The sequence below is a fragment of the Tachysurus fulvidraco genome, chromosome 23 (assembly GCF_022655615.1).
Source record: "Tachysurus fulvidraco isolate hzauxx_2018 chromosome 23, HZAU_PFXX_2.0, whole genome shotgun sequence".
In the NCBI taxonomy this organism is placed as follows: Eukaryota; Metazoa; Chordata; class Actinopteri; order Siluriformes; family Bagridae; genus Tachysurus; species Tachysurus fulvidraco.
Genome location: NC_062540.1, coordinates 4,868,692 through 4,892,949, shown reverse-complemented (window position 1 = coordinate 4,892,949; position 24,258 = coordinate 4,868,692). Strand labels below are relative to the sequence as shown.

The following is a 24,258-nucleotide window of genomic DNA, read 5'->3' as shown; positions in this document are numbered from 1 at the left end:
TGAGTGTCGTCCAACAGGCCGTGCAACTTCAGCTGCCTGCTGAGTGCCATAGCAGTGTAAGATTCCTTCTCTCTATTGCATGCTGTGTCTTAGACACAAAAAACAAAATCACACCCACTGCATGCTTCCTGTGCAGGGGTGGCTCTAGGACCCAGTAGCACAGCGCGTGTTGGACAGAATGAGAAATAGAGAGAGAGGGAGAGAGAGAGAGAGAGAGAGAGAGAGAGAGAGAGAGAGAGAGAGAGAGAGAGAGAGAGAGAGAGCAGAAAATCTTAGTGAGTGAGAGAGAAGAGAACAAGTTAGCAAGAAACAGAGCAGAGAGGAGAACAGTGGTGGTATTTTTATTCTGACCACAGAAACCTGTTGACAAGCTTCCGTGACGACAGCCCATCTAGAGCGTTTGCATTCAAGTTCCTCAAAACAACATTGCAGCTGAAGGAAGAATGTCAGAAAGGCTGAGTGAAGAGAAAAAAGAAAGAGTGTAAGAAAGATAAATTGAAGAGAGGGAAAAGCTGACAGAGGGAGGCAAGAGAGAGAGAGAGAGGCGAGAGAGAGAGGCGAGAGAGAGAGAGAGAGAGAGAGAGAGAGAGAGAGAGAGAGAGAGAGAGAGAGAGAGAGAGAGAGAGAGAGAGGGTATAATCCATTGGGGCCTTCAATGCCATGTGACATGACAGAGGGTACTGCTGGGGGACTTCTTGCAGCATGGATCTCCAAGCTGAAGTCCTGAGGAGCTTCCTGGACCAGTTTTCCAGCAAAGAGGCCACATCGGCTCATGAAGATAGTGCTTACGCTGTTGAGTTCTTGGTGAGTTTATTTCTTTGCCTGTTGATTGTACAGTAGACTGTTGATAGCTTTTGGAATGAAAGTGTCACCCAGTTGGGGTTACATACAAAAAACAAATACAATCAATGATTTGTCTTAAAAGCTTGAAGAACAGCGACTGTGTTTGTCTAGCAGTCAAGACCGTATTTGCTTTAGAACCATAACCAACAGTTCAGATCTGATAAGTGGAGATAAGTCCAGTTGTACTGACTTCCTACAACTAGATATTTGAAATTCTAATCTTCTAATGTGTGTGTGTGTGTGTGTGTGTGTGTGTGTGTGTGTGTGTGTGTGTGTGTGTGTGTGGGTGTGGGTGTGGGTGGTTGTGTGTTGGGCAAGCAGACAGTTGTGATAGGTGATACTGTTGCATCAGCAACTAACCAAAGGGAAAAATTTTCAGTAATCAGTAAAAACTAGCCAACTGGTAGCTAACCGTGTGGTTAAAAAAATCTTTACATACACTTCCTCTTCTGGAGAGGGAAGTGTCTTAAAAAGAGAACTTACAGGTTTGCATTCTCTTTCCACCATCATACAAAATTCCACTGGAGGTTAACGTTATACAGTCTGTTCTGGTGATTCTCTGAATAGTAAAACATCCAAACTTTGGATGACTTTTTATTACTACAATGACGTGAATGTGAATTCTCAAATCTAAATGGAACGGTCAGACGATGTTGATTAATCTGCATTAACAGCAGGTCTGACCGTCTATATGTAATTATACTCTTTACCATGACTAGTTTGAATACGTTATCATTTCCTTGTAAGATCTTTTTACTGTTTACGAGACGTGTAATGAAGGCATGTCACTTCATTACATGTATAATGAGAAATTGATATTTTTAATAATTAAACAAATAGAAATCTACAATTATTGATATGGTTGTTGATAAGGATTTCTGTAAGGAAATGTGTATTAATTATTTATGAAAGGAGTCTCCAGTGTCAATGTTCCTTATGAGAGTCTGATAAGGAAAGGACCATTTTTATATGTTATACAAAATAGTACATTTATATTAGACTACGTTTTATGCGTCAATACATGTAATTTATTTCTTACCCTCATTATTTCACACTTATATGCACACATCATTCTTAACCTTTCTGTATTGCACCAGATGACCAATGACAACCGACACCGATAAAACTGTTGAGTTCATTACAAAAGAACTAACACACAGATAAGGGACAAATGAAAGGAAAAAAATAACTGACACTGAGGGTGTATTTGTTGCATGGTACAGTATGAGTTCGCTTGTTCTCTGAGACCTTCTTTGATTGATCACCTTTAGCTCTATTTCGGTTGGCTGTGGTCTGTCTTTTCAAGGAAGCCTCCACCACAGAGTTTGAGGGCTGAAGATCATGTTCATCCTTTCAGAACAGTTTCGGAAATGTATATCAGTTCTAAGCACGTTAGATTGTCCTGTTAGACACTTTCTGTCGATTTTTCCTTTGTCACCTGTCTGTATATATTCCTAATAATATTTTCTTATATTATTTTCAGTAAGATAAAGCACAACTAACACGGTCATGGACATTGTTATTCTTAGCTCTTTATATCTGAATCACGAGTTGTTTCAGGTTGTTCGATGTTGCTTATTAAGAAAGGCAGTAAAATGGATTTGAAGACATGCATTTGTACTCTATATAGCACAAAAGTATCACAAATGAAAGAGGACAAAGAGTTCTTGCAACGTCCTGAACAGAAGCAAATCACTCGACGCACATTGCCATGTCACCTCCTAAGAGACGGGTTTAGACCCTTGAAAGGATGGTTCATGAGCTGCAGACATGAAAGAATGCAAGCAGAGAACAAAGAGTGTCTTTGGTCTCTTGTCTTTCAATTTGGGCTATTCTGCTAAGTAGCAAACTGTTTTAAAGACAACTCCGTTGATCTCACGCTGCCAAGCAGTTTTGACGATTTGGATTTTCTAAGATTTATTTAGAAATTGTTTGTTTCGGTTTAGGAAGCATCCTTGGACAGAATTAGTAGTGGCTTGTGTGGTCAATGAAATACTGCTTATCTCAGATAAGTGTCAGTTCTGTGTGTTGTTGATGTGAATTTCACATTCGTTAGTATTATATCGTCAGTAGTTTTGGCTGTTATAGATTTTATCTGATATGGTGTTCAGAGCTTTCAGAGCCTTAAAAAAAGCCTGTAATAAGGTGCTTTTATCCACTGGTGAAAACATTCTTTTCTAATTTAATACAATTTTTTATTCTTACTGATATTATCGGCGAAAACCAAAGAAACTTAGACGTACAGTCAGGTCTGTACATTTTTGTACCACAGTATATTCTTGTTGAAATGTAAGTAATTATCCCATTGACTGCTGAACTGTGGGCCAAATGTGTGTTGTTTCCTAGTTGTTTCCTATTTTCCTGTTTCCAAGTAAGCAGATAAATGATTTGAGTTGATTTTAAGTATGAAGTACGGTATTTTCATTTGGAATTGCATTTACTGTTAAGTTTCAATAATTAAGTCCAAAGAGCTGTAACTGACAATGAAGCAGTCCATCATTAATTTGAAAAAACAAAACAAAGTGATCAGATAGATCGCAAAAATGATTGCAAAATAATTATGTGTGGCCAAATCAACAATTCAAATTATTTAAAAATGGAGGAACATGCTGGTGAGCTCAAGAACACCAAAAGTCCCAGAAGACCAGAAACTAACCGTGGTAGAAGAAGCCCTTTAATGACAATAGGCCAGACTATGGACATCAAAACCTAGGTGTATCAGTGTCATAGTCAACAATCAAGAAAAGTCTTCACCTTCAGACTACAGAGTGTATAAAACAGCACGAAAAAAAAGCCTGTATAGTCCTGGAACATCCTGTCAACAGATGTCTCTAAGATCAACTTGTACCACAGTGATGGGAAGAGAAGATTATAGAGATGTGCCATGGACATGTCTGCTAATGAAGCTGGTTCCCTTATATCTGTTGATAATCGACTAGCAGTATAAATTCTGAAGAATATATGGCTTTATTATCTTCTCAGATTCAGTCAAATGCTTCAATACCCAGATGGTAGAGCTTAATGGTTTAATTTATAATTTAAAAGCAGCCCAGTTTTTTCTTTAAAGCCTAGAAGCTGAACGTCCTCCAATGATCTTGTCAATCACCAGACCTGAATCCAATTGAGCACTTCCTAAAAGCAAGACTGAAGAACATACAGAAGATAAAGACAGCTGCAAGACCTGGTAAAAATATTACCAGGAAAGAAAGATATTCAATCATGCTGAATATCTGCATTGACTATGATCAATAGTCTTAGGTCTAGTTCATAAAATCTAAATCAAGTGGTAAGAGAACCAATTCTTGGAGAGCCTCTAGAAAGCCTCTGATGATGTTTTAATCTGTAAATGACACGATAGGTGTTAACACATTGTTCTCTGCCTGATTTGGGTAAATAAATCTGTAAAAGAAAATAACATAAATGATAAATAATGTCCTTTTGTCTGGCCAAAATGAGGCATGTCAGTGGGAATCTGCCTTTCAATTGGGACATTAGGGACAGTAGGTTTCTCTGGAGTGTGAAAATGTTGGCCAAAGAATGCTGTGTACTTAGACGTTGTTCCCTTCTGAGTGGAATGCACTGTCATGGAGTAAAAAGGAATTTGCTTTCCTTATCATGAGCCAACAATTCTGCCAAACTGGATTTGTTCTGACTAAACCTGTTCATGATGATAACCTTTGCTGCCATTGACATTTTTCTGTAAAAAAAAAATAAAAAAATAAAAAATCCAAAACATTTCTAAATGCAGACCTGAGTCTAAAGCCAGATCCAGAAGAACTTTAAACTGCAGTCTTTTTGTAAATGTGTAATGGTGGGTACTTAGTCAGTGCGTACGCTTTGTGTTCTTTCTCAGCAGACTACCTCTCTTACTGCACTGCTTCAGACGTTAGCTGTGGTTGGAAAATGATCAAATTACGACTGCCTTTTTCTTGCGGGTCAGACAAACTAAGGGGAAAACACTTGCTCTTAGTAGGCAAAACAAACACAATCTCATAAACATGATTTTCAAACCTCAACCATGTAACTGTGGTGTTGCAGCTTGTAAAACAGATACAGTATCTAAAGGAGGAAAAAACAACTTTAGCATTTGATCTTTTTTTTTTATTAGCAGCAGCAGATAATTCTAAAGTAAGAAAACAACTAATCTACTGTATATAAAACATGACTAAGCTGTTTAATGATAGTTTAGAAAACATTATTAAGTTAATAAAAGATGTATGTTGTATAAAGAAAAGCTATATAAAATATAGCGAAACTAAGAAAAACTTAACCAAGCTAAGCTGGATGTTTATTTGAACAATGTAACTAAGCTACATAAAACCCAACTAAACTGTGTGAAAGATTACTAAGCTAAGTAAACAATAATTAAGCTAGGTAAAATGTAAGTCAGTACAATCAAAGCTAATTAAGCAACTAACATTAAGCTATATTAAACTTATTTAACAATACAAAGCTAAGCCAAACATTATAAATCTACATAAAACTTGATATAAGTTACATAAAACTTACAGAACTAAGAAAAAAACAAACCAAATCTAAGTAAAAGATAAAGAAAGTAAGTAAAACATGCCCGGTGTTTATGTGCCATGTGTCTAAGCTAATTAAAACATTAAGCTATGTAAAACATATTTAACATTACTAAGCTATGTTCAACTTAAATAAGATAAGCCTAAGCTGTATGAAACTATATAAATCATAACTAAGTAAAACAAAACAAATCTAAGTAAAAGATAAATAAAGTAAGTAAGTTGATTTGGAACAATGTGACTAACGTAATTAAAACACGACTTAAAAGTCACTTATAACTAAACTAAATATGACAGAATTAAGCTATGTAAAATAAAATAAAGATAACTAAAAGAAACTAATGTAAGTAAAATATTAAGCTAAATATTTATAGCTCAGCTTAGTAAAACTAAACGATGTTTCATCACTTGGGCGATGTAAAGCATAATTAAAGTCAAGGAAAACATAATTGAGCTAAATAAAACCTAAACATAATTGAGCTAAATAAAACCTAAAATAAAAACTACCTAAAAATTTTACTAAGCCAAGTAAATCATAACTAGCCTAAATCAAATGGAACTAGAGCTAAGTAAAAGGAAATGAATCTAAATAAAACAATCTTTGTTGTGCCTTAATCAGAAATTGAAGAGACAGTCCACTAAGTACCGCACTGAGAAGACCTACTCTACCAAGGCTGCTGATAGGCAGGACAATGTGAAGAAGAACAGATATAAGGACATTGTTCCATGTGAGTGAAGCATCCTTTTTTTGCTACTATCACTGATGTACCTGTGAGTAACATGTCAACTGTCTACCCTTTTGTGCATGCTGAATAAAGTGTTAATCTTTAATAACTGAAAGTGTTACTTCAACAGTTGACCACAGCAGAGTGAAACTCTCACTGAACACCTCCAAAAATGACACCGACTACATCAATGCCAATTTCATCCGGGTATGTTGAACCGCATCGATTGCTTTTTTTTTTTCTTAAAAAAATAACAAACATTTAAATTTAAATACAGAAAACAGAGCAGATATTTCTGAGATAAACACTTTCGCATGACATGTCATTAAAAATCCCATTTAGACATTAACTGAAAGCCACATCTTTGATAGAATCTTACATCAATACAAAATGTGACTGATACTACATCACTGTATGAAAGATTTCCGTGTGCCATTTGTGTCGTACCTTCTTCTTTGTGAGATAAGATTTCAAATCTAGCATGAAAAATATTCTTAGTCCATGACCTATTGAACCAGTATCAATGTGTTCACTGATAGAGAGTTTAAAGCCCTTCTGTAAGTTTCTCAGGAAAATTGCAGCTGCCTACTGTTAAGTGCTGTACACATGAAATTGTACTGATGCATCATTTTCTCCTGATATGACTAGGGAGTAACAATATTGAAAGGTCTGTTTTGATTTTATACTTTACATGTAAAAAAAAATGAAAAGATGGAATGTAATTTATCATGAGATTCAGTTAAAAAGAAATTAATAGATTAATAAACAAAAATACATATATTATTTCTACTAGTACTACTACTACTACTAATAATAATAATAATAATATTATAGTAGTAGACTGTATCTTTGTGGTGTGTACCAGGTACTGTATGAATTATTTATTATTTATTTATTTGTTTGTTTGTTTGTTTATTATTTAATTATTTATCTTTTTCTAACTTATTGTAGGGAGTTTTTGGGCCAACAGAGTATATTGCCACTCAAGGCCCACTGCCACACACAGTTCTGGACTTCTGGAGGATGCTTTGGGAATACGATGTGAAGGTGAGCACTTAAAATGTATTTATTCAGATTTGTATGAGACCATATTTTGTCTGCAGCAAAAAAGTACTATTTTATGTCATCAGCATCATTAAAAACCTGAGAACTCTCTCTCTCTCTCGCTCTCTCTCTCTCTCTTCAGGTCATCGTAATGGCTTGCAGGGAATTTGAAATGGGAAGGGTAAGCTGGCTGTAACATACTGTGCTAGAATTCACATTTTATTTAATAAAGAACAATAAAAAGGGCTCACACAATAAAAATGTCTAAACCACATTTAATAATAAATGTCATCTTTTAGAAAAAGTGTGAGCGCTACTGGCCTGAACGTTTGCTGGACGTATTTCAGTGTGAACCGTTTACAATACACTGTGTAAGTAGTACTTCCTCTCACACTCACATTACATTTCCTGTCCTGGTGTTATGAAATGCATTAAAAAACACAGCCTTTACGTAGTAGATATGACTAATAGTGTCTGTTTTTAAGTTCCTCAAAGAACCAAGAGATGAAACTTACTTACATACTAACTGCAGAGGAACTGTTACGTGTGTTCGTCATGCAACCCTTTGTCTTTTTAGTACTTTGCACCTATAACGACTAGCTAATAAATTTAAACTTCTGCTAAAAGATAAAGAAGAAGGAACTTCTACATTTTGTACACTAGGACGTGCACCTGCATGCTTAAATACCGTAAATGACACAGTGCTCAGAGGTGAAAAGCTATACGAAGTTGTTGTTGAAGTTGTTCTGCTCAATCTTGTGCAGGAATCAGAAGAGAACAAGGGAGACTATTTGATAAGGAGCCTGCAGGTGACTTTTAAAAATGTAAGTTGTTTGTCAATGGAAAATGTAAGTCAGTGGAGCAATGTGCTCAGATACGATGTTTTCATTTTGTTTTTGCATTCACTGCTCTAGAGAGCAGCATAAACATGTGCAACCTTTTTCTCCCCCAGTCGTCCCGCACACTGAAGCAGCTGCACTATATGAACTGGCCTGATCACGGTGTACCAGACTCCATCCCCCCGATTCTTGAGCTTCTGCAGGACATGCATGTGTTCCAGCAGCAGTCCGATGTGCCGATCTGCATTCACTGCAGGTGATTCATAGCTGAATGTCGGTAAAATGTAGAATAAGAAAAAAAAAAGCATCCCCTTTGTGGTTACAGAAGAAACAGACAGACCCTGAGAGTGACTTCTTATGGTGACTTCTTATGACTTTCAGCTGAAGTCACACAGGAAATGCATGACAGTGGCTGGCTAATTAAACACACAGGTCTGTCTGTAAAGCCAGTGTTCTCAGTGGGTGCAGAAGTAGCATGAGGCACACTCTAAGCTAATCAACAGTATAGTCCATTTTTTTTGTCTTCTGTTTGTTTAGGCTTTAATATAAATCCATACATCTTACATGTGACATGACCTCTGCTGTGTGATCTTTGTCTGATGTTTCACATGAACTGGAAAAAACACTGAATCATAACCCTACTTTCTGATTAGCATGAACAGCCTGGAGACATGTGACATGTCAAAAGTGTTGTACAAATCTTTAATGAAACGTGGCTGAAGAAGAAATTGTCTGTCTTTTATTTATTTATTTATTTATTTATTTTTGCTTTGTTTTTAAAGAGAGGGAACATAAGTTGCCTTAATAATAGTTATTATCATGTGTCTTTTTTACACAATAATTTCACTTTAAGAATTCCATATGCCTGTCAAAAGATTTAAATGCGTTGTATATAGTACAGTTTGCTATAAACAATTCTGTATACAGGGGTGACACGGTGGCTTAGGGGTTAGCATGTTTGCCTCACACCTCCATGGTTGGGGGTTCAATTCCCGCCTCCGCCTTGTGTGTGTGTATGTTCTCCCCGTGCCTCGGGGGTTTCCTCCGGGTACTCCGGTTTCCTCCCCGGTCCAAAGACATGCATGGTAGGTTGATTGGCATCTCTCGAAAATTGTCCGTAGTGTATGAGTGAATGAGAGTGTGTGTTTGCCCTGCGATGGGTTGGCACTCCATCCAGGGTGTATCCTGCCTTGATGCCCGATGACGCCTGAGAAGTTCGGATAAGCGGTAGAAAATGAATGAATGAATGAATGAATTCTGTATACATAAAGAAACTACTGCAAAGTTTTAATTTTACATATATCTCAGTCACAATGTTAGATTTCATACTATATACACTGAAGACTCCCCAATTATCTTTACATATATATAAACAAAAGTGTCTTCCCAGTACTAGACAGACAAAGCCTCATTTCCAATTCATAGAACTGTTTGTTGCAGGAAAGAACCAAGTCTAAAACTATGAGTTTTACTTCATACAGTTTATGAAAGGCAGTTTGTAAGTCCAATTATTACATTACTACATTTTAATTACTACAAAATACTTCCAATTTCTACATTACTTCCAGTCCTGTGGTTAAAATGGTACAATTTTAAAAGTATGTGGCTTGATGAGATGCAACTGCCTGTGACCGGAAAAACTAGTCTTTTAAATGATAATTGGTGATAATTTCACTCCTTTGTTGATTCATGAGCAAGGTGCAGTCTTAATGTACAATACATTGTGAAATGTTTCTGGACACCCATTTTGTGGGACTTCCTAAAACTGTTGGTAATGCACTGAAACTGAAACTTGACACAATTATGTTTCAGCATGACAGTGCCACTGACATGCACACATTAACACCACCGAGCACCAAATAGCACTGTACAGTGTGCATACTATATATGTTATAAAGTATATTGTGCTTTATAGAAAGTAGAAACGCTGATGGGCTTTCTTTCTGATGGAGCTGGTGTTTATTGCCCAGGTGAAGTTCTTCACCAGATGATCACCAAGGAATTTGGTGCTATTGACGATCTCCACGACGTGGCACGAGTGTTCAACAACAATCTCTTTAGTTTTATAAAAGTTCACAGAAAGGGTGTTGGCTTTACACCAGGCATGTTGCTGTTGCACCTCGTCTCTATATGCGGACTCGTTGTTCTTACCAGTGAGACCCACCACAGTCATGTCATCAGCAAACTTGATGATGTGGTTCAAGCTGTGCATTGCTACACCGTCGTGAGTCAGTAGAGTGAATAGCCCTGAGTGTGGAGGTGCTGGAGATGCCATTCCCGATCCGGACTGACTGAGGTGTCCCAGTCAAGAGGTTCAGGATCCAGGTGCAGAAAGTGATGCTCAGGCTTAGCAGTGCCTGTCATCAATAATCCTCTTGTTGCTGAATAATTAAATTACCACAGTTATGCTTTAAAATCTAATAGAAAGCCTTCCAAGAAGAGTGAAGGTTGTTATAACAACAAACGGAGACTAAACTTGCAAACTGGACATTCAAAAACTTTTGGATGTGATTGTTAGGTGCACAACAGGGGGGCACGGTGGCTTAGTGGTTAGCACATTTGCCTCACACCTCCAGGGTTGGGGGTTCGCCTTGTATGTGTGGAGTTTGCATGTTCTCCCCATGCCTCGGGGGTTTCCTCTGGGTACTCTGGTTTCCTCCCCCACTCCAAAGACATGCATGGTATGTTGATTGGCATCTCTGGAAAAAATGTCCATCGTGTGTGATTGCATGAGTGAATGAGAGTGTGTGTGCCCTGTGATGGGTTGGCACTCCGTCCAGGGTGTATCCTGCCTTGATGCCCGATGACGCCTGAGATAGGCACAGGTTCCTCGTGACCCAAGAAGTTCGGATAAGCGGTAGAAAATGAATGAATGAATGAATGTTAGGTGCACAATCATTAGGCTATGTATGTATTTTGATTTTAAACTAATTTTGGTGCTTATGGGGATTTGCAGTGCTGGCTGTGGAAGGACAGGTGTGCTGTGTGCCATTGACTACACTTGGAACCTACTGAAAAAACAAGTAAGAGCACATCATTTCAAACTACATAGCTATTGACCTAAACAATCCACAACAATCATCTGGATATTTATCTGTCTGTTTCCACCAATTTTAGATGATACCAATGGACTTCAGCATCTATGACCTTGTTCAAGAGATGAGAACACAGAGGCCTTCCATAGTCCAGACTAAGGTAAAGCCATAAACCCAACCTGGTTGGATGATCATGTGATGGTTGGAGTGTAGTGGGCAGCTTCGATGCCACTGGTGAATGTAAAAACAGACCTGGTTTATTTTTTGTTGTTTTGTCTATAGGAACAGTATGAACTGGTGTACAGAGCGATTACATTCTTGTTTAAGAAGCATCTGCAGATGATGGCATCAAGCTCAAAGCAAAAAGAGGTGAGATCACAAATCAACTCAGCTGTTTGGGGTGAATAAAACACTAACGCATCAAATACAATTCCAATTAACTAAACAGGTTCATTGATATTTCCTTCCACATAGAAACTTGGCTATGGATATTTGTGCTCATTCAAAATAAGTTTGGTCCCTTAGTTCCAATGAAGGGAAAATGTAATGCTAAAGAATACAAAGACATCTTATTCAGAGGTTTGATTCCAACTTTGGATACTCTGACGTTATGGTCAGGTATCTATAAACTTTATAGCGGCAATTATAGGGGCAAAAAGGCCATATAGTTTATATCCTTTTAAAAAAGTGTGAGTAAACATACTGTAGCCGGCTGTGGCAACTAGTAACGTATGACATGATTACATTATAATATACTATTTATATCGGATTGGTTTACACCGCGTATCTGTGTCTTTTACATAAATTTGCTGTCTTTGGATGTTTCAAATTGATTGTGCTGAATGTTCAGGAACTCAAGCAATTCAGACTGTTAAAATTTAAATTGTCCTTTAACATAAATCAGCTTCCACCTGCACCTCCACCCATGCCTGTAGACAGTGAGAGTGAGGTTTCAGACTTCAGTGAGTCGGAGGAAGAGCTAGAGCCTACAGACCAGAATAGACTACATCCTTGCTATGATTCCAGGTATTGTGAACTCCTCTCTTGTACAGATGTGAGATATAGAAGTCCATGATTCATTGAAATTCTATTATCTTCACAGGTATAATGAAACAGAATTTCCTAACCATATTGCACCAAGCGCAGTCTCAAAGCCACTGCCACCTCATTTGCAACCTCCCAGTTCATCAGACCCCAAACGCACACCAGTAGAGAGGCTCAATGACATGAAGAACTGGGCCAAGTCTAAAATGTCCCCAAGGGCTACTGCCACAGGTCAACTGCAGAAGACAGACCTTGGAGTTCAAACGTCCCAGATAAATAAACCTCGTCCATTTCAGGAAACATATTTTGGATACCAAAAGTCCCAGCCACCTAATCCTCCTACATTTCAGGAAACAAGTCTTGGACACCGGAAATCCCAGATACTTGAACCTCTTCTTCTGCCGCAAATAGATCTTGGATACAAAAAGTCCCAGATACTCGAACCTCCACCAGTGCAACCAACATCTCTTGGATACCGAATGTCCCAGATACTTGAACCTCCTCCGGTGCAGCCAACAGATCTTGGATACCGAAAATCCCAAATACTTGAACCTCCTCTGGTGCAGCCGACAGATCTTGGATACCAAAAGTCACAGGTACTCGAGCCTCCTCCACCTCGGCAAACAGATATTGGATACCGAAAGTCCCAGATACTCGAACCTGCTCTACTTCAGCAAGCCGATACTAGTTACCAAAGGCCCGAGATACTCGAACCGCCTCCCCTTCAGCAAATAAATAGTGGATTCCAAAAGGCCCAGATACCTAAACCTCCTCGAAGTCAGAAAAAAGATATTGCATGTCGAAAATCTCAGATATTTGAAACTCCTCCAGTCCAGGGTACAGATCTTGGATATCAGAAATCACAAATACTTGAACATACTCTTCTTAAGCAAATAGATATTGGATGCCAAAAGTCTCAGATTGTTGAACCTACACCAATTCAGCAAACAGATCTTGGATACTTAAAGTCCCCGATACTGAAACCTCCACGACCTCAGAAACCAGATTTTGGATGCCATAATCCCCACGCTCCTGAAAGTGCTACAACAAACCAAAACCAGCACAAAGAGACTCTGAAATCCAATCATTACATCAGACCAACACCAGAAGAGGAGCCTAACCCAGATCAGATGCTTCAAACAAAAATGGACAATGATGGTGTTCATATCCCAGCTCCTTCTATCTGTCTTACAGTGGAGGATCCATATTTTGACCCAGATTCTCCTATGTCAGCTGAGCCTACAGTGTATACAGATGAAGCACCTGTCTTCTTGGAAAACCCTTGTTACACTGACACCACTCTGGCTCTTAAAACTCAAAGTACTGAACTGCCAATGAAGGACAAATATACAGGTGAGAATACCAGTTTGTCATGGGTTCCAGGGGTTATTCTATGGTCGAACTTTAATGTACATGCATCATTTGTTTCATGCATTATATATGAAGATATTTGAAGATTAGCAGATGCAGGTATATAAACTGGAAAAATAATTCTAATAAATTCTTATTTGTGTGTTGGTGACCAGGGGTGACTACACCTATATCTGATGAGGACAGTCCTCCTCCTTTACCAGAGAGGACCCCAGAATCCTACATTATGGCTTTTGAAGGTTCTCCTTAATTCTTTGTCTCTTTATAACAAACATTATTATTCTATATGCAAGAAATAATTATACCAACTCTAAAAAATTGCCTGACCATGCTTCTTGTCTGCCTTGTAAATATAAGCAATATTGCAACCCTAGCAAAAATTTACAATCTTGAATAAAAACAACATTTTTTTCATTTATGACTCCAGATGTTCCTCAGATTCTAACTCCTACTCTTCAGTTGCCTACTGAAACACCCCTGTTGAAAGGTACAGTATACATTTAGGACTCAATCATTGAATTTCAGTGTCTAAGATAGTGTTTTGTTTGGCATTAATATCCTATTAAACTGCATGCTCTTGATTCCCCACAAAGCCCCGCTCAAAGTTCCCAACTTACCAGACGTGGACGATTTTAGCGATAAAGGTGACACTGCCAACATTGGTGTCGACCAGAGCCTGACATTGGCCATCCCACCTGATACCTTTTCAGTCACTGGAGGTAGGAGTCTGAAAATACTTATCCAATTATTATGCCATTACTGAGAATTTCTAATACTTTACCTTGTGCATCTGGTTATATTATTAAGAGTGCTATTTCCTTTAACAGGTGCAAGCCCGCCTTCTCCTGCACCACCTTTGCCAGAACGAACTCCAGAATCTTTTGAAATGGCTAATGACGAAGGTAGAATTGTAGCTCATGTCATGTATCGAACGTCCCACAAAGATAACTGTCTGTGTTTTTTGTGCATCGCAGATCTAAATGCATTCACTCATGCCTACTTTAGTGGGAAAAGGCTGTAAACCTGATCAATCATGCAATTATAGAAACAAACAGCACAATGCATAAAAACATACAGAAACTTTCCAGTTTCAGTGAACCTGTGCACTTCTGTTTCCTGTTCGGGGCTGATAGCAAAGTAACCTGATTGTGGTCGTCTGCCTTTGTAGCACATCTATTTTGAGACACTTTTCTGCTCAGATATAAAGAGTTACGGTAGCATTCCTGCTAGCTTGATCTGACCTGGCCTCCGATGTCTCTAATCGAGCGCAAATATCAATGCCATTGTCAAACAAATGCATTATACAATGCATAATATCATAGCAAGCAATGGTGAAATATTCTGAATATATATATATATTGTACTTGAATGTACCTGATTTGCCTCCTAACAGATTTATTGCAGAATGCAGTACAAGAAAAACCCCAGAAAACTGTTCTCAGAGTGGGGAAATCCTCTGAATGGTCTGGAAATTCAAACTTAGATGCGCCAGACTTTAATAGGTCCTGGTCCAGGAGCAAGGTCAGTGAAATTTAACTACCAACAAGATATTTCAAACTTGGGATGTTGTGAAATGTTCGTTGTTTCTTTGTTATGCATTCATATAAAATACTTTGAGAGAATATATGTCTATACAAATTATTGGGAAACCCAGTGGCACCATTATAAACTGTAGGTAGCGTTTATTCAGCTCGATTTGGGTTCAGTCGTTTTGTCAGATAGAAGTGTCTCTGCAAATCAGAACTGTGTTAAGCAGGACTGAGCTGCACCATCATCAAACACTAGTTGAGAGAATACCTTTTAGAAGAATGGTGTTAACTGTTCCAGTAGTTGTGCACCGAATCCTATTGGGCGGCTTGGAGTTACCCAAAACCTTACTAATAGTCGCAAGTCTATATGTTGGTGTGCTAGTGCTAGATCTCATTAAAGCCATGTTGTTAAAATCAGAAAATCTCAAAAATATGCAAAGATCTAATCCTGGCCAAGTTAGTCTTCTTCAACATATAAGATTATAATAATCAGAATCAATAACTGCTGTTTTTTTAGCATGCTTGACTACTTTGGCCGGCTTTGACGACATTTTCTCTCCTTTATGGTCAGCTAGTTAATAGTCTTGAGATCTTGGTGACAGAGTCAGTTCCGGATAAATGCTTGCTTGAATGCTTACATAGTAGACTCACAGATATGTACATTCCTCCCTACAGAGTTTAAGAGCTAGACTGTCGCTTAATGGTGAGTCCAGTGAATGCATACACTACTATAAGACACACACAACAATGCACACTCATGTAAAAGAGTCTGATTTACTTTGCAACAAGAGAAGAACCTAACCAACACTTTTTCCCTCCAGTTCCAGTTAACATCCATTCTATTGCTCCACTTCACATACCTACAAAAGGTAAAATAAACTTCTTACAGGTTTATTTATATTACAATAATATTGCAAACTGAAAGAATGCAAGAAATACCAAAGCATGAACATTCTTAACGTGCTTCCTCTGATAAAATCAAGGAATTTTTATTCAGATCACTTAGATACCGCAATGTTCTCACTACACCTGTAAAAAGCAATGATTTATAACCCATGTGAAGTCTGTAAGCATCTAAATATATGTTTATATGTAGCTTTGTGTCCATGTCTATTGAGAAAAGCTTATTTATCGATCTCTAACAGAACCTCCTAAGTGTCTCACTCCTCCTCTCCCTGAATGCACGCCTGATTCTTTTCTGATGAATGGTACGTTGGAATTTCCTCTCACATCACAATTCACATTTCATTATTTAAAGTTATTTTTATCTTCTGAATTCAACGTCTCGTTTTTTTTTTCCTTCCCTTTTACGCACCAGATACTCAGGATTCTCTTACTCCTCCACTGCCTAGAAGAACCCCAGAATCTTACATCATAGTAACAAAAGAAGGTAAGAAGTTTAACCAGATTCTATTAAGTATCTTTGATGACGTTGGCAGCATTTTTTTTTCTTAAATAAGAAACAGGGTTGAGTCGTTAGCATAGAATTAGCAAATACAGACAGTACATACATACATACATACATACATACATACATACATACATACATACATACATACATACATTCATAAAAAACTTTGAAAACACTTACTTTGAAAACACTGATACAGGGCTGTATGACCTTGTTAATATGGTTGAAACTTAAAAAAAAATTCCGTGTATAAATGACAGTTTTCATAACCTTTAGAAGACGGCTCATGGAAATGGCTGTGGTTGGATTTCTTAATGTTCTACTTTACTTAGCTATAATGTTTGATGGACACTTTATCTGTGTTTAAAATCTGTTTTACTTTACGTATTTGGAATGACACAACTGTCATGGCATCGCATGTGATAATCTAAAGGAATGGAAAAACGTGTAGACACAGCTAAGTTGAATCAGACATGTCATGGGTGTGCTTCTGACCAACTTCCGCAGGACACTAATGAAATCAAACTTCCCTTTATTACAGCTCAGAGTAACAGCGCCCCCTGTCAGGATGATACAGTCCAGCAAATGCAGAGATTGGGTACATCCTCTGAGTGGGCAGGAAACTCCCAACCAATGGCGTCATTCGATGTGATGTCCAGAAGCAAGGTGATTAATATGTGGATTATTATTATTATGGGTGTTTACTATTACATTTAGTTGTGTGTACTTCATAAATCTGCGGATGAGAATGAAAATAATACAATAATGCTATTAGAATAATATATAATACATCATATACAAATAATAATAATAATAATAATAATAATAAATTGCACAAAGAGCAATGTAGCATCATCAAATTAGCTTTTATAATGCTCAGTCTTTCTCCTGTTTAAGATTTTAACACTAAAGCTTTCACACCCTTCCTTCTGGTTCATGGAATATCCAACAACACATCCGTGAAGAAAACAAGCTTGTTCTAAATGTACCGAATGATTCAGTGAATTGAATGATTCACATATGTCTGTTGATTCATGTTTTCTGAGTGTACTTCTGTTTTCCTACAGAGTGTTAAAGTGAAAAGTTCAAAACGAGGTAGGCTTTTCCATTGAGTCACAATTTCCACTAATGTGAGATTAGTCAAGCAGGTCCAAACAGCATGTGCTTCATGAATAAATCCACAGGATTTATAGTGTGTTTAAATGGCTTTGTGTAAAATCTTTAAAACACTATTGTTGTTTTTTATTCTTTAAAAGTCGATCTGTCTTGATTCACCAAGTATCTACTGAGTCGAATCATTTCTTGCATTTGCATGAGTATGGAATAAAAACACTGTCAATAATAATCGTACGTAATTCAAAGCATTTGTGGGTAAATTTTAATTTTGCGGAGTTGGATCCCAAAATCTACGGCCATGACAGTTTACAGATACGAGAATTTGCGTGTTTGTTCAAATACAACTCCAAAATGTACAACTATGACAGTTTACAGACACAACGCTTGTTTTCACAACACCTCTTTTTCACACACGAAAACGGTCTGTGAAACAACTGTGAAAAATATGTCGTGACGTTCACAGACATTACTATCCGAGGGAAGATGAATCGATTCCACGAAGTGCGCATGCGCCCCGCACTCTTTTAAACCACTGGTGCCGAAATGGCGGATCAGCAGCCAAGCGCTCACTCATCGTCTCAGGTAAGTTGGTTTTTCCTTCCAAATTCGGACATGTTTAAGGGTTAGTTATCACGAATAACAGAGAGGAGTAATATTACAGAGATAGGTTAACTATAGTAAGTAAGATTAGCTCTCAGAGTAAGGTTACATTAGGTGCTTAAAGAATACAGCTGTTTAGGAGGTCATCACTGCAGTCTGGAGCGTGATGAGATAGGCCTACATAAAAGACACACACACACACACACACACCTAGCCATTTCCTGCTGCACTGACTGCCCATTTGACTTGGACATTCTTTCTTGTGCTGACTGTCCACTGATATTGGACTGGTTCCCCATTTTCTGTTGTCCAACACTTAAGGTGTCGGTCAACTTCGACACCAGATTTTGGGCTGAGTGCAAGATGTCACCTAATGGAACCTGATAAACAATAAAATATGACTTTAACACGTAAGCAGTGAACACATTTTGCATGACCTGTGTATTCCAGTGCATGTACACAGCTGTTAGTAAGTTAACATTTCCATCCATCCATCCATTTTCTACCGCTTATCCGGGGCCGGGTCGCGGGGGCAGCAGTCTAAGCAGGGATGCCCAGACTTCCCTCTCCCCAGACACTTCCTCCAGCTCTTCCGGGGGAATACCGAGGCGTTCCCAGGCCAGCCGAGAGACATAGTCCCTCCAGCGTGTCCTAGATCTTCCCTGGGGCCTCCTCCCGGTTGGACATGCCCGGAACACCTCCCCAGGGAGGCGTCCAGGAGGCATCCGAAACAGATGCCCGAGCCACCTCAGCTGACCCCTCTCAATGTAAATTGCTAATTCTTTTATGTAGGCCTATCGCATCACGCTACAGACTGCAGTGATGACCTCCTAAACAGCTGTATTCTTTAAGCACCTAATGTAACCTTACTCTGAGAGCTAATCTTACTTACTATAGTTAACCTATCTCTGTAATATTACTCCTCTCTGTTATTAGTGATAACTAACCCTTAAACATGTCCGAATTTGGAAGGAAAAACCAACTTACCTGAGACGATGATGAGTGAGCGCTTGGCTGCTGATCCGCCATTTCGGCACCAGTGGTTTAAAAGAGGGCGGGGCGCATGTGCAATACGTGGAATCGAGTCATCTTCCCTCGGATAGTAATGCCTGTGAACGTTACAACGTATTTTTGACAGTTGTTTCGCAGACCGTTTTCGTGTGTGAAAAAGAGGTGTTGTGAAAACAAGCGTTTTGTCTGTAAACTGTCATAGTCGTACATTTTGGAGTTGTATTTGAACAAACACGCAAAATCTCCATACATGAGATGATTTCATAATGTGTTGTCATATTACATATTACATAAGTTATCATAATCAGAATAGTGAAGTCTGGACGAAGTGATGACCGTGTGTACTGTTAGGAAAATAATCAGTGATGGGCTGAGATGCTATTATATATTATATTTCCTGTAACAGCATGTTCTCACCATTCAAGATTCAAGCTTTTTATTTGTCTTGTAAAGAGTTACACACAGCATACAAATGAACTAAAATTAGATTAGATAAAAAAAAGAAAAGAATAAATAGTAATAATTAGAATCGGAGCAGATGATTTAATAGAATCTGATATGCAGTTATGATACACGTTATAATGCTTCAGAATGTGCACATATTACAGAATTTAGAGTGCAATATATTCCTGTCTTTTATTCGTCTTATATCCCAGAAATCTTTTTTTTTTTTAAAGAATGACGCATCATACTCTTTTATCAGTTTATAGTGACATCATGGACCGTTAACAAGTTAGCGGCTGTTATTATTGGTGTTATAGCATAATCAGTATAATCAGTTGTTATAGCATAATCAGTATAATCTCTGACTTCTCTCTCTCTCTCTCTCTCTCTCTCTCTCTCTCTCTCTCTCTCTTTGTTGTTGAATTTCATTAAATAATTTTTTTTTTAAACCACAGCATTAAATTTAACCGGGAATTTTTTTTATATCTGTTTATGTGTCTGTGAGCCTGTGTCTAAGTTGTCACTATTAGAAACAGATGTGTTTGAGAATGAGCACATTAACATACACCCAGTAGCTGGAACTAGGGTCAGAATTTGAATCAACACCTTCAGATCGATCAGAATCGAGAATCCAACAATGCTGAATCAATTCATTCTTTAGAATCTTTACATTTACATGCATATACTGGATCTAGCAACATATATCCAATATGACTTACAGCTGAGCCCGATTGTAGTCTAAGAGAAGAAGCTGTCGAGGATAAACACGACACCCGGGTTGGAGACGATGAGGCTTATTTTCAGATTAGAAAAGATTATACATTTTCTGTCTCTTTATTAGTGCCCGAGACATTAAAGTATGTGTTGTGTTCCCTTCTGCAGAGTGTTTATCTGTGGTTCCTCTGCCTCACCCAGATGATGGCGCTTCAGCAGAACCTGGTAATTGATTCAATTCTCAACCGAAAATCTGTTTTATTTTCTCCCTGGCTCATCTAAAAGCTCCATACTTTTCTTGTTTGTTTGTTTGTTTGTTTGTTTGTTTGTTTATTTTCATTTTTTTCCTGAAGTATTATCTACAGCACAAGACCAGACGTCATCGGACAGCAGACCTCCTGCAGTGGAGCCGGCTGAGAAGATATTGCTTCCCAAAAAGTGCAGGACCAAGGTTCTCCTATTTGTTGTGTCTTCAAGAAATGTAGTGATTAGCATATGACAAGCTGTAGATTAGCGAAACCATGCATGGTGGTTATGATAGTGGGTGATTTTAAAGCAGTATGATGTTCTTTGTTTCTTACAGAGTTTGAGGTTATGGAAAGGAAAACCGAAAAGTGAGTATTGTGAGAATAAATCACCAACTTTCTATACTATACTATAAAAACTGTGGAATTTGATGTGTGTTTGTTAGAACATTTTATCTACAGGTCTAGTGCTGTATACCGTTCTTATAGTCAACATATATTGTTTTATTTACAGAGAAAGAGACTGCAGTGTCTGCTCCTGTTCCTTCAAACCATGGTGCTACTGCAGGATTCATATTTAGTAAGAACTTGAAATGTATTTTACTGGAATATTTTTGATGCAAAGATGTTCAGCATCAATAACTCAAGAAAATACCAGAACTTGCATTTTAGGCATTTTTGGCAGATGGATTCATTCACTGCGACTAAATATATAATCTAGGTGTATAGTAGAGCTAAGAGTTGAGAACTTTGCTCTCTACTCAAAGATCTGCGTTGAGAGCCAGGGCTAGGAATGAAAAGTATTCATGGGCCAAAACTTTTTTTTTTTTGCATTGGGGATCTGATCCAAATACAACTGAAAGACAACCAACACATGTTTATTTTATTTTTAATCCAAAAGCCCAAGTTTTTGTTTTTTTTTAAATTTCCTACCGCTTCCTGGTCTGAGTCGTGCTGAAACATGCGGAGAAGGTCAGTTCGGGCATCTGTTTCCCGTTCACAGGTTCCAGATCCTCTGGGGCTTTCCTGATGTCCCCAAGTTAAATGATATTATAATATGATCTCTCCTGTGGGTCCTCAGTCTGGCTTGAGATCTCCATCTAGTGGAATGAGAGCAGCGTTGATCCTAAGTAAGTCCCTCTGGATCACCAAGCTCCTCACTCTGTCATGGAGATTAACGCCAGCATCCCTGTGGTGAAACCTTACCTTCTGAGCACTATCCACAGCGTGTACAAGCCAAGACGTACAGAACCTTGAACTTCACTAACAATTTATAGAAGCATTAATGTTTTTGGGAGTCACTTTGGTACTTGATGTTTTAGAGTTAAGCAGTAAAGCATAAGAGGCTATAATGTTGTAAATATACTAACAGTTTAAACTACTGAGGCTTGTCGTCTGGCTGGATTTTCTCTACACTATATGGGAAAAGGTTTGTGGACAACTGATCATCACACCTATATATGCTTTTTGGGACATTCTATTGCAGATTTAATTCCCCTTTTGCCTCTTATGGGAAGGCTTTCCACTAGATGTTGGAGAATGGCTGTGGGGATTTGTGTTCATTCATACACACGAGTGAGATCAGGTACTGATGTTGGGATGGTAAGGAGGTTTGTGGTGCAGTCGGCATTCCAGTCCATTCCGAAGATGTTCAATGGGGTTGGGTTCACGCATCCATGCAGGACACTTGAGCTCATCCAGTCCAAACTTCTCAAACTTTATCTTCATGGAGCTTGCTTTGAATACACACAGGAACAGATTAGAATGGTTGTGTAATATTTGTACGCATCTGGCTTTTTTTTTGTGTGTGATGGTCAAGTTTGTTACACTTCGGTCCATAGAAATCACTATATGTATAAATGAAAACATTTGTTAAATGAATATGTGCAAATATATAAAAAATCTGGTTTTGTTTCTGCAGGTTTTGGGACTCGTTTTGGGAAACCCAAAGGACCGAGGGGTCAACCCGAAACATGGGTGTAAATGGGTGATCAGTGGGTAAGGTGAAGGAGGACCTGCCTGCCTACACCAGGTTACCGTTGGATAAAAAAATGACTGAAATACCAGAAGACTAATGAGAAAAAGAAAATTAATGAATGAATCTCAGTGAATACAAGTGTTAATGAAGTGACCAGCTAATTTTGGTCACTAACTCAGGTGGTTATTCTCACTGATATATATACAGTATATATATATAGTGGCTTTTCTTGGGGCTCAGGTGAAATCCCACAAAGCATTGCAACAGGTATTTTCCAAACTGATTGTCAGCCTAGGGGAAATGAAGTGGAAATGAAAAGCTTTTAAAAGCACAAGTTAACACTGTGGAAACGAAATAAATCTTGTGAACGATACCTATTAGCCTTAACATATAAATCTGTGCCTACACCTTATAAAAAAAAAAGTTAAAATAAAAACACACTCACCTTAATAGCTACATAAATCAGTAACAAAGCATAGAAATGTTTTCCTTTTATGTTACCTGTTCATTTATCTGTATTTTTTTTTTTTTTTTTTTTTTTTTTGGGCTTTATTTCTTGCGGCTGCTGTTGAAATAGCCATAATTTCTGCCTCGTTTTTGTTGTTTTTTTTCATGTTCAATTTTAAATTAATGAGTGATTTTAACTTTCAAACTACTGATTACTGATTGATCCTCTTCTGTTAAAAAAAAAATCAGGATCAGCCAAAAACTTTTGCATTGCTTGGTAACATGGATGCTACTGTATTGTCAGTCATTTGCACTAGAACTTTATAACTTCTCAGTATATTTATATACGACAGGGTTGTAGCAGTGTGGACTGTCTGAGTGTCTACTAGCTTGAAGGGCAAATCCAGACTGGTACGAGCTGGAAAGACAAACTTTTTTGTATAAGCATACACATGATTTGTGCTTTATTTCCTTCGTTTTTGTGTGTAAATGTTTTTTTTTCATGTTTTTTTTACATGATGCAAATTAGAGGTTGAATGGAAGGAGTAATATAAAGATGATTTAATATTCCATAACTGCAAGTGTTAAATTATAATATTAATTTACAATGTACAGAGCTATGTCTATCCTTTAAAAAAAGTATGCTACTGTTTTAAAAATCTTGTCAAGGAATTATTTAAAACAATATATAAATCTATACGAATGAATGTAGATCATTAATGACGGTACATTTGAACGTTATCATGGTTTTGCTTTTAGACAGGAACATCCTTATTTTCTCGCATGGCAAGCGATGTGGGATGTGGTACCCTAGAGGTTAAGGTGTTGGCCTACAAATCGGAAGGTTGTGAGTTCGATTCCTACGTCCAACAGGTTCCCACTGCTGGGCCCCTGAGCAAGGCCCTTAACCCACAATTGCTCAGTTGTATTTAAAAAAAAGTCGCTCTGGATAAGGGCATCTGTTAAATGCTGTAAATGTGGAAAGAATTTGGTCCTTGATATGGTTGAAGTGTTTTGTGACATCATCGCTGGTCAATAATGACAGTACAGCTCTCTCTTTTTTTTAATGATTTGAGATTAGAGACCTTATTCAAAATGAGCAAATATATTTGCATTAAGCATTTTCTTTATCAGTGTTTACGTCGGTTTCTGTTGTGTGCTGCTAGTAAACAAAATGTAAATAGTGTAGTTTTTAATAGACAGCGTAAAGAATGATACGCGTGAGCAGAAGACTTCCACTGCTTTCTGCCCCACGTGCACGCTTTTTAAAGGTGGGGTCTCCGTTGTTTGAGAAACACTTCAGAAAACTGCGTTGGGCCGCCAAACAAAACAAAAA

At 37.9% G+C, this 24,258-nt stretch overlaps 1 protein-coding gene across 1 annotated transcript; it reads left to right on the top strand.

Annotated features, from left to right (window-relative positions):
• The first annotated feature begins 221 nt into the window (after positions 1 to 221).
• On the top strand, positions 222 to 23,625 carry ptpn22 (protein tyrosine phosphatase non-receptor type 22). The gene is made up of 29 exons (XM_027144517.2): positions 222 to 804; positions 5,989 to 6,097; positions 6,225 to 6,301; positions 7,046 to 7,141; positions 7,281 to 7,319; positions 7,438 to 7,509; positions 7,903 to 7,962; positions 8,091 to 8,233; positions 10,934 to 11,000; positions 11,095 to 11,172; positions 11,295 to 11,381; positions 11,917 to 12,038; positions 12,115 to 13,409; positions 13,583 to 13,666; positions 13,855 to 13,914; positions 14,021 to 14,146; positions 14,255 to 14,329; positions 14,821 to 14,948; positions 15,632 to 15,659; positions 15,778 to 15,825; positions 16,102 to 16,164; positions 16,275 to 16,346; positions 16,909 to 17,033; positions 17,435 to 17,462; positions 20,421 to 20,477; positions 20,606 to 20,703; positions 20,836 to 20,866; positions 21,012 to 21,077; positions 22,419 to 23,625. The coding sequence occupies exons 1-29, from the start codon at positions 703 to 705 to the stop codon at positions 22,478 to 22,480; spliced, it is 3,498 nt and encodes a 1,165-aa protein (XP_027000318.2). The 5' UTR covers positions 222 to 702; the 3' UTR covers positions 22,481 to 23,625.
• Positions 23,626 to 24,258: the final 633 nt, after the last annotated feature.

Coding starts and splice junctions, on each gene's coding strand:
- ptpn22 (XM_027144517.2), top strand. CDS start 703: ATGGATCTCCAAGCTGAAGTCCTGAGGAGCTTCCTGGACCAGTTTTCC. Junction 20,478..20,605: donor TGGCGCTTCAGCAGAACCTG/GTAATTGATTCA, acceptor TTTTTCCTGAAG/TATTATCTACAGCACAAGAC. Junction 21,078..22,418: donor TACTGCAGGATTCATATTTA/GTAAGAACTTGA, acceptor TTGTTTCTGCAG/GTTTTGGGACTCGTTTTGGG.